This window comes from Humulus lupulus, chromosome 1 (assembly GCF_963169125.1).
Source record: "Humulus lupulus chromosome 1, drHumLupu1.1, whole genome shotgun sequence".
Lineage (NCBI taxonomy): Eukaryota > Viridiplantae > Streptophyta > Magnoliopsida > Rosales > Cannabaceae > Humulus > Humulus lupulus.
In genome coordinates, this window is record NC_084793.1 from 40,517,644 (window position 1) to 40,529,150 (window position 11,507).

Genomic DNA, 11,507 nt, shown 5'->3' on the forward strand with positions numbered 1-11,507 from the left:
TATTTTTCTTATTATATATGATTCATAATTCATGCCTTTTTTCAATAAAGTCGTTTTTATTTATAATTATGATTAGAAGACTGCATTGGAACGTCACTTGTCAATTAAGCCATCAACTCCAAAATCATGAAACAAAATCTAATTTTCATCAAATCTAGGGATAAATAGCTCCTGAAGTACATATTACTAATTAGCAAGAACCTGACGGTCATAATGGTAATAAATCTTTTCAAATTAAAATTCAGAACATCCTAAAATAAACCTTGCGATTTTCTAACTAATAGGACCTCGATCAGTAAGGTTGTAGAGATAAAATTGAAGATGGGAATAATCATATAACCATTAAAACACGACAACTAATAGTTAAGATTGAATTGCAGGGAGTTAATTTGGGTAATGCTATTTGCTTCATCACAGAGCATATCTTAAAGAAGTTCATCAAATTGTACTTGCTAAGAAAATAATTAGCAAGAACATGGATATAAAAAGTTTAATTATTTAATCCATTATTAACAGAAAATTAAAATGAAAATGGTCCTAATACAATTCATGATGAAGTGAACTGTACAGTCCATAGTATATGGAAGTGAAGCGCAATCTTAAAAATCTGATAGCCATGCACTCCCACAGTTATTTCCCAAGACTTTCTGGGCTGATCGATCGAGTATAATTATATGGGACCCCACCAGTTCATCTTCTTCTTGTCTTGCAACACAGTTTCACAAAAGTGCTTGAACTCTTTTTTAAATTCTTCGTCATTGTTCATTACTTTTTCACGGCAGAAAGGGGTACAGAACGCACGAAAGTTTCTGCATTTAATATCAACAAGATTTTATTTAGATACGTACACTCAATAAATTACACAGCAATCCCAATAACAAATATTCTTCTTATAATAAGATCATATACTACCTGTAGTCTACAAAAATGTCATATGGTTAATATTAAGACATTATTAACATTTCATCAAAAACTAAATCTACCTCTATTAGGGCAAGAAATTCCATATAATAGACTCACTAATAAATCCATTGGGGTTGTCTATTATTGGTGTGAGACACGATAGTGGTTTTCCAATCAACCATAGTTTTCAGACCAATCAACCATATATATATGTCCTTAGGATGTATGTATTAATTGATGATATATTATGCTCTTTTATTAATGTTGTTTGTTAAATGTGTAGTTCAGACAAACATCTACATATTTTAATTTTAATTACAACAATTAACCAGAACAAACTCTAAACATTTAACAAGATCATCACTCTCGTTGAGCAAAATACAAGATATCATTAATACTCTCAATTTACTTTATCATCAGTTTTATGAGCCAAGATTAATACATTCAAAGAAAATTTTGTCTTAAAGGAATTACAAGACTTATATCATCAACTTATCGATAAGAAAAAACAATGCTTATCAAAATAGATCGCAATTTTTCTCCCAACTTACACAAATCGTATTCATTCAAATTCAAGATCTGAGGTTGCTTTAACCCTATATATTTTACTAACGCAGCATAATCAGGATATATTCTTTTTCTTTTCGATGGTAAAAATGTAACCGAAATTTTTTCCCATTTTCTTGGGTTTGAAAATTTTAATTTCTTCGAAGCCAAACAGACAGAACAAAACTTGATAATCATCACGACACAATTCACAAAAAATAAATCATCTGCAAAAAACACTAACCGAATCCGTAACAAAACCTTACCTATACATGAAAACATGGTCACTCACGTCCATTTTCTTTTTGCAGTAGAAGCATTTATCAAGAAAATAATCACCATTCACCCTCGGGCCGCCGTCCTCGCTCAACGCTTCCAGCGGCGATATCATCATAATCGGCGCCGGTCGGGACAAGCTGGAGGAATCCGATGTCACCGCCACTGACTGCTTGGAAGTGTTGTCGTCGGCCGAGATATTGGACGGAGCCAAATGCGAATCGATTCCGTCAACCGACGGCTCAGTAACCGAAGGTCCTCTCTTCTTGGACATCGGGTCAGCGCCGCCGTAGCTCGGCGACTGCTCAATTCGAGATCGTTTGGCTCGCACTGGTGCCATTGTTGTTGAGGGAAAGAGAGAGAAAGTTAGGGTTAAATTAATATGATTGCGAGAGTGAGAGTGGAGAGTGTACGGCCTAGTAAGGAAGGGAGTAGTTGGATTGTTCCAGAGTTAAATAGTGAGGTCTTCATGGAATCACGCACGTACGTTTTTATATATACAGTGTCTAATTTACACCCACTTGTCCTTCCAACCAAAGTCTTAGTAGGCCTTCTTTCAAAAAAAAAATTAATAATAATAATAATAATACAGATTTTCTTCTTATCCAAATTAAGTTATTTTTTGTCGGTATATATATCGTCAACGGTCAAAATAGATTTTACTTTTTAAAAAAAAAAAAAAAAACTTTATTGACAAAAATCGTTACGTACAATCACAAGAAAAAATCTCACCAAGAAGAAAATGCATGTTTAAATTTGATGACCAAGTTTTTGATAACTGCAACACATTTCGTGTTTTTGATTTTGTTAAGTTTTTTTATTTTATATTTTCTTATTCCCTGAAAATTGACATTTATAGGTTTCTAATGAACTGTGTATTTTTTTATGCTAAAAAAAGGAAAGAACTGTTGTATTTTTTTTAATCTTATAACTAAAAAGAATATTTTTAAAAACGACGTGAAATGTATTATACAATGTGAGACCGTAAGTTCATCGGTTTATAACGAAGTGATATAATTATTCGACCGGTTTATGATGAACTGCTACAATTATGTGATCGGTTTTTAAATAACGAACTAATATAATTATTTGTTCTGTTAATTTATTATAACAAAATAATATGGTTAAGCTATTCGTTTATGAATATTTGCAACGAAACTACTCAAATTATTATGTTTGTAGCACTTAAGTATCCAAGTTATTTTTATGTTTCTAAAGAGCTTTATAATTTAAACAAGATTGTATAACAAATCTTAAGCTGAATATTGGAACGAAAAGCTTAACCTCAAGATGAGATTAAGTGATTTATTTATAGAGGAGTAATTACATAGAATGAAGTTGTTACAGCAAGAAAACTAACAAGAATGTTGTTAAAAGAATCACAAAAATCAGTTAGAAACTAACATGGGTTGCAACTAACTAACCAACCTAACTGTATTGGTTATTATCCTCCCTCAAACGAAAGGGTGTAGACACCACTTTCAGTTTGATTTTGAGATAGTGAAACCTATCAATTGGCAAAGACTTGGTGAGAACATCCGCCACTTGATCAATGGAAGGGACATATCGAATAGAGAGCTGCTGTGCTAAGATCTGATCACGAACAAAATGCATATCTATCTCAATATGATTGCAACGAGCATGGAAAACAGGATTAGTTGCAAGAGCAGCTACTCCTTGATTATCAACCCATAGAACAGGGACATCATCAAGCTTGATTTGTAGCTCGGATAGAAGTGAAGTAAGCCATTTGATTTCTGAAGCAGCATTCGCCAGCGCCCTAAACTCACTCTCAGTACTTGAACGTGCGACAACTTGTTGTTTCTTGGCAGACCATGATATGAGATTACCACCCAAAAACATGGCATATCCTCTAGTCGACCTACGGTCATTAGGGCAACTTGCCCAGTCAGCGTCAGAATAGCCATATAAGGACATAGTGAGCGCAGGCTTAAGGAGAAGGCCCTCTGAGATAGTGCCTTTGAGATATCTAAGAAGATGTTTAGTAGCTTCCCAATGTACAACTGTAGAAGCATGTATAAACTGACCCAGTTTATTTATAATAAATGAAACATCTGGTCTAGTGAAAGTTAAGTGCTGGGGAGCTCCAAGTGTACTCCTGTACAGAGAAACATCTTCAAAGGGTGTCCCTTCAGTCAGTGAAAGTTTTTGAGCTGAGCTTGTAGGACTGGAGCTGGGTTTAGCACCTTCCAAATGTAATTTCAATAATAGGTCAATAATGTACTTAGATTGGGAAAGGTACATACCAACATAATTTTGATAGATCTCCACTCCTAGTAAGTAATGCACTGATCCTAAATCTTTGAGTGAAAATTGAGAGTTCAAATCAGAGATAAGCTGCTGAACTAGGAGCTTGTTTGGACCAGTAATCAAAAGATCATCAACATAGACAAGTAAAAGAACGAGATGAGCTCCTGGACCATAGATAAAAAGGGAAGTATCAGATTTTGACTGGTAAAAGCCCCATTGAAACAATGTCTGCTTAAGCTTCTCATTCCATGCTCGTGGAGCCTGCTTCAGACCATATAAGGCTTTGTTTAATCGACACACATAGTGAGGATTGGATGCATCTTCAAATCCAGTAGGTTGTTGCATATAGACCAACTCATTGAGAGAACCATTGAGAAAGGCATTGCTTACATCTAACTGTTTGACATCCCAGTTAAATGGAACTGCAAGAGTAAGCACCATGCGAACTGTGGCAGGTTTAATAACAGGACTAAAGGTCTCTTCATAGTCTATTCCAGGCGTCTGTAAATATCCCTTAGCTACCAATCTGGATTTGAATCTGTCAAGTGTCCCATCAGCTTTTAATTTGACTCTAAAGACCCATTTGTTGGTGAGGACATTCATATCAGGTGTAGCAGGAACTAATGCCCATGTACCTTGCTTTTGGAGGGCATCAAACTCTTCCTTCATAGAAGCATACCAACGGGGATCCTTAAGAGAACTTTTAACTGATGAGGGTTCTGTAGGGAGAAGAGATTCAGGCAGCTTGTGTTTGGTTGCCAAAAAAGATTTAGGCTTGTATATGCCTCGCTGAGAACGAGTTGTCATGGAGTGAGTGCGAGTGACATTAGGTGGAGGAGGTATTTCCACACTTTCAGAGAGAAGAGGTGAAGCAGCAGCCATATCTTGAACCCGAGTAGAAGGAGGTTGGACACCAATTGAGAGTGATGTTGTAATATCAGTGTGTGGAGCAGGAGGAACTTCAGGTGGGACAAGTGTAGCAGTTGTAGATGGTGATGTAGAGGCAGAGAGTGTGGGAGACATCACAGTCGAAGGTGGCACAGTAGAAGAGCACAAATTAGAAGTATCATGAACTGGTGTAGTTGAAAATTGAGCAGTAGGAAAGGAGTGAGTTATGGAAGGAGGTACCTGAGTAGATACATTAGGTGATAATGGTGAGAAATGAGTCTCATTAAAGACTACATTTCTAGCAATGAAGATTCTTCCCGCAGGATTCTCACAAATATAGCCTTTATGTTGTGGAGAGTATCCTAAGAACAAGCATGGTTCAGACCGAAAACTTAACTTGTAATTGTTATAGGGCCTGAGGTGAGGAAAATAGGTACAACCAAAAGGTTTCATGAAGTGATAATCCGGTTGCTTTTTGAATAAACACTCATATGGACTCTGATTTTCAAGAACAGGGGTAGGAAGTCGATTGAGGGAATAAACACCACACTAAAATGCATGCCACCAGTAGGTAAAATTAAGTCCAGAATGAGCCAAAAGAGTGAGTCTAGTTTCTGTGATATGGCGATGTTTTCTATCTGCCCTGCCATGTTGTTCATGCGTGTAAAGACATGTATGTTGGAACTTAATTCCCTGATCCTGCAAAAAGCTTTTAAACACTTGGTACTCACCACCCCAGTCAGCCTGAACACTTTTAATTGGTAAAGAAAATTGTTTCTCAACAAGGCTTTTAAACTGAACAAATATATTAAGTGCTTGAGACTTGAGAGTTAAAGGAAAAATCCATGTGAACCTGCTATAATCATCAATAAAATGAATGTAGTATCTAAAACCATCTTTAGATGGGGTGTGTGAAGGACCCCAAACATCAGTGTGAATTAATTCTAATGGCTGAGTAGCTCGACTAGAAGAGAGGGGAAAAGGATGCTTATGGCTTTTACCCATTTGACAACAATCACAGAATTTTAAAGTCTTTAATGAACCGGAGTGAGGAATTTGGGACAGAATTTTGCTCAAAACTTTTGGGGAGGGATGTCCTAATTTCATATGCCAAGAATTAACATCAGTATGAGCATTAGAAATAAAAGCTTTTGGTTGAAGATCAGGAACAGAAGCAGTAAAATCTTTATTGATATCAGTTGAAGTACAAACATAATGTTTACAAGCATAGTTACAAGAAGAACTAGAAAATGAATGAGAAGAGTGTACATTGGTAGAAAGCTGAGAGGGACAAATATTAGACACAGTAGCTAAATGACACTGAAGGGCTGGCAGAGAGGAGCTGGTGGCATCATCCCCAAGCATGTATAGACCATTTCTAACTCTTCCCTTGAGTAAGACAGTCCCCTAGTCCTTGTCCACGTAAAATTGAATTTAAGTGTAAAGATGAAGCAGAAGTAGATGGAAGAGTAGCCTTGCCTATGTGAGAAATTAACAATTTCTTACCATTACCAACAGCAAGTGCTTCAGAACCATTTTAAGGGGTAGTCGATTCAAGAGTGTCCATACCAAAAGCAACATGATTCGTGGCCCCTGTGTTAGTATACCACATGTGATCAACTCCAAAATCAGGTACTGAACTAGAGACATAGGCTTCAGGATCACTAATATCAACTCCTTCACTGTCACGTTCAGTGAGATAAGCTTTGGCCTGAGAAGTAGTGTTCTTTGGAGTGATGAAGCCTCTATCAAATCTATAGTGACAGATGGATGCAGTGTGGCCAATCTTGAGACAAAGTTGACAAACAGGTTGTGTGGATTGCTGAGGAGGATGAGGAAATGGTCGAGCAGATGACCTTGTGAAGTTAGAAGAAGTCCTGTAACCATTAGAAGACATGTTTCTGGAGGCACCAAATGTAAGATTGGCAGCCATCTTGGACGAGAGATCAGCAACAGAGTGATGACGCTCAAGACGACATTCATGAGCCATGAGAAGGGCCTGAATTTCTTCAAGATTTTTTGTTTCACTACTGGAAGTAATTCCATAAACCACAGGGTCATAGTCGGGTCCAAGACCATTGAGCAATTGGAGCTCAAGATCTTGATCACTAATTGTACACCCAGCAATGGCAAGACTATCACAGAGAGATTTAATTTTGTCAACATATTCAGAGATGGAAAAATTACCTTTCTGAATATTGGACAATTGACCCTTCAATTGTAGTAAACGAGCTTTAGATTGGCCTGAAAACTTTTGCTCCAGAGCACGCCAAACATCATAGGAGGTGGAATAGGTTGCTACGGTTCCAAGAATTCCTTCAGACATAGAAGACCTGAGCCAAGAAAGAAGCAACTGGTCACATCTCTTCCACTTGCGGTATTCAGGATTTGCATCACCATTAACCAGCTTCTCCGGAGGAGAAACATTGCTGAAGAGGAGTTCATCAAGATCATGTCCTATAATAGTGGGTACCACCTGAGATTTCCAAGCAAGAAAGTTAATTTTATCAAGTTTAAGAGATAAAGAAGAAGTAAGAGAATTAGAAAAGGGATTCCATGGCAAAGAAGTCATGGAAGAGGTGCTGGCAGGAGAAGCAAGAGCTTGAGCAATAGCTGGAGGATCAGAGTTCGCCGGAGGCGTATTGACAGTAGGAACTGATTGAGGATCAGATGAAGAAGAATCCATGGACGTTAGTCAGATGGTTGTGATACCATAAAGAGCTTCGTAATTTGAACAAGATTGTATAACAAATCTTAAGCTGAATATTGGAACGAAAAACTTAACCTCAAGATGAGATTAAGTGATTTATTTATAGAGGAGTAATTACATAGAATGAAGTTGTTACAATAAGAAAACTAACAAGAATTTTGTTAAAAGAATTAGAAAAATCAGTTAGAAACTAACATGGGCTGCAACTAACTAACCAACCTAATTGTATTGGTTATTAGTTTCGTCGTTAAGTCCGCCTACATGGTGTGAAATTTTCTTATAACTTAGGTATTTTCACCACTAATTGTTAGAGCGAACGGATAGTAGTTGCTACTCTGATAATTCAGTTGTCATTAGTTGATTGCATTAGTTGATTCTTTGGGTTTAGTTGTATTTTAGTTGAGTCTGTTACAACTTTGCAACTCACTTTGTAACTGATTTCATATTTGTACGTACACATATATAATCTTGTGCTCAGCTCATTCAATAATCGATCAAGATCTTTTTCTCATTATCGTTTAATCCTACTACTCTCACATGGTATCAGAACCACCTTGATTTTTTTTTTCTCTCCTTCGATATTCGTTTAATTCGTCCATGGCGTCTTAAACCACTGAATCAACTTCTCCTACAAATTCCACCACTGCTACTGCCTCATCCTTCACTCCAGTCATCTTTAATCACAAGATCTCTGTGAAACTTGATGAGAACAATTTTCTTCTTTGGAGGCCCCAAGTTTGGTCTGCATTATTCGGCATCACCTAGATGATTACATCTCTGAAGTTGCCACACCACCAAGAAAATTCCTCACCGATGTTGATGCACAAGCTGGAATCATATCAATCCTCTTCACAAACAATGGGTGAAACAAGACCAATTACTACATTCTTGGTTGCTATCTTCTATGTCCGAGAGTATCCTCACCAGAGTTGTAGGGAATTCTACCTCAGCTGAAATCTGGAAAACTCTAGATGTGTATTTTACAACACAAACCACAACCAAGATTGAAAAATTCCACATACAGTTGCAGAATCTCAAGAGAGGGGGTTTATCAATCAATGACTACTTGCTGCGGATCAAACTTTGGTTGACCGATTGGGATCTGTTGGCCACACTGTCACAGTGAAAGAACATGTTGCTGGAATCTTCAAGGGGTTACCACCTGAATATGACATTTTCGTCATTTCCGTAAATTCAAGAAATCAGCCCTATTCCGTTTCTGAAATTGTTCTCTTCTTCTTGCTCAAGAGCATCGCATGGAGTCTCACCATAAATATTTGGATGTAGTTAATCTTGCCACACACAGAGGCACTCAACCAAAGACCCAGCCCCTTCTTAATCGTGATTATCGCCAGCCACCATCTACTACTCATTCTCAAGTTCATGGAGGAGGTCATGGCTCTTGGAACCCTTATGCTGGAAACTCTCGAACCCCACAGTCCAATGGTATAAGAAAATTTTCTTCTCCCAATCTCAATACCTCTGCTTCACGACCAGTGTGCCAACTCTGTTCCAGGCCTAACCATATTGCTTCCTGTTGTTACCAGCGCTTCAACACTAACTTTCCAGGTGTAGGAGCTGCTACAATTGATAAACACGTGGCCAATATTGCTACCTCCAAACAGTGATGGACCCGGCATGGTACCCCGACTCTGGTGCAACCTCTCATTGCACTCCTTTTCAGTCGAACTTAGCTCAGAATGACACATATCAGGGACCTGACAAAGTACACATGGGCGATGGTAATGGACTATAAATTCATAATGTTGGTAAGTCTCACTTTCTTACACCTTTTTCTTCAAAACCTCTCATCCTAAACTGTGTTCTTCATGTCCCCAAGATACACAAAAATCTAATTAGTGTTTCCAAGTTTACTTCAGATAACAATGCATTCTTTGAGTTCTATCCTAACCACTGTTTTGTCAAAGACCAGGTTTCCAAGAAAACGTTAATGCATGGGTATCTTGATCAGGGTCTTTATGTCATTCCATCTTCTACCATGAAGTTTCAGCACCAATCTCAACCTTCCTCTTCTCAGTCAGATTTTGTTCATGTTGCTCATTTGACCACTAATTATTTACCTTCCAATTCTATTTTTTCTTTGTGGCATAGCAGATTGGGACACCCAACTACTCGTATTGTCAAATCCATCTTGTCCAAGTGTAATCTAAAATCAATCAATAAAAATGACTATGATTTTTGTTCAGCTTATTGTAAAGGAAAAATACATCAACTTCCCTTTCCAAGGTCATCTACTGAATTTACAAAACCACTTCAATTTAGTTATACAGATTTATGGGGTCCATCACCTCATCTTCCTCAAATGGTTATAGAGACTAAATTCATTTCATTGATGCCTATACTAGATATACATGGGTGTTCTTATTGCGTGCTAAATCTGAAGCTCTTCAAACATTTATTCACTTTAGAAAACAAGTTGAAAATGAATTTGATTGTTCTATCAAATATGTTCAATCTGATTGGGGTAGGGAGTTTCAACCTTTTGTTTCATATTTTCTTGCCAATGGCATTCAACACAGACTACCTTGTCCTTACACTCACTACAAAATGGTGTTGCTGAGAGGAAACATAGACATATCATTGAAATTGCTCTCACATTACTTGCTCATGCATCTATGCCACTTACTTTCTAGGATGAAGTTGTTAGAGCTTCAGTTTCTCTTATCAATAGACTTCCATCATATGTGCTTCACAAGATATCACCTTATGAAAAACTATTTCATAAAGTCCCTGATTATACCCTATTACGTGTCTTTGGATGCACTTGTTATCCAAACATCAGACCCTATAATAAAAATAAATTCCAACTACGGTCTGAAGAGTGCACTTTCATTGGTCATAGTCTTAAACATAAGGGTTATAAGTGCTTGGCTAAAAGTGGTAAAATTTACATCTCACGTGATGTCCTTTTTCATGAACATACTTTTCCTTTTTCCCAAATTACTAACACCAATTCTGGTCTTCATACAGCTAGTCCCTCAATGCTTACCTACCCTTTAGCTTTAATTCCCACTTTGTCTTCTTCTATAAAGTCAAATGATTATGTAACCACCCATGTCATTCCACACCAATCCAACACGCCTACACAGCCTTTTACTCAACCTGTCACCTCCTTTTCCACTCCTTCTACCTCTCATCACGTGCCTACTCCTACTACCATACATCCACCCACATTACCACCTTTTACTACTCCTTTGTTGTCACCTACTGTTTCTACTTTTTAGGTACCAGTGCCAGCTAGCAATGCACCTCCAGTCAATCACCATCCAATGACCACGAGAGCAAAATCTGGTGTTTATAAACCAAGAGTTCTTGTAGCAACAAAAGAACCACTGACTGTGAAAGCTGCCTTACAAGATTCGACATGGAAAGAAGCTATGCTCCATGAAATCAAAGCATTACAAAATAATAACACTTGTACCTTAATGCCTCTACCTTCTGGTTGTAAAGCTATGGTTCAAAGTGGGTGTTCAAAGTCAAGGAAAATAAGGATGGATCAGTGGCACAGCATAAAGCCAGGCTTGTTGCCAAAGGCTTTCTTCAGAGGTATGGTTTTGACTTCACAAATACTTACAGCCCAGTGGTCAAACCCACAACTATCCGTGTTATTCTCACCATTGCTTTGTCAAAGGGTTGGTTTATTAGACAGCTGGATGTAAATAATGCTATCCTAAATGGGGACTTACAAGAAATGTCTATATGATTCAACCCCCTGGTTTTGAAGACTTAAAGTCATCTCAGTTAGTGTGCAAGCTGAACAAGGCGATCTATGGCCTCAAGCAAGCACTGAGGGCCTGGTTCCACAAGCTTCGAAGTGCTTTGATTTCATCTGGATTCACTTTCAGTAGAGCTGATCAGTCATTGCTAATTAAGAAGGGTGGTTGTTGACTGT

The 11,507-nt window shown here is 37.7% G+C and overlaps 1 protein-coding gene across 1 annotated transcript; it reads right to left on the reverse strand.

The window, feature by feature from the left end:
- Window positions 1–670: 670 nt before the first annotated feature.
- Window positions 671–2,065, reverse strand: LOC133813858 (FCS-Like Zinc finger 10-like). The gene is made up of 2 exons (XM_062246896.1): window positions 1,716–2,065; window positions 671–809 (listed from the first exon to the last, which is right to left on the reverse strand). Exons 1-2 carry the CDS (start codon window positions 2,063–2,065, stop codon window positions 671–673), a joined length of 489 nt encoding a protein of 162 aa, XP_062102880.1.
- Window positions 2,066–11,507: the final 9,442 nt, after the last annotated feature.

Excerpts from the sequence above, each read along its gene's own strand:
- LOC133813858 (XM_062246896.1), bottom strand. The coding sequence starts at position 2,065 with ATGGCACCAGTGCGAGCCAAACGATCTCGAATTGAGCAGTCGCCGAGC. Across the intron at positions 810-1,715 it reads GACCATGTTTTCATGTATAG|AAACTTTCGTGCGTTCTGTA; the intron begins GTAAGGTTTTGT and ends TATTAAATGCAG.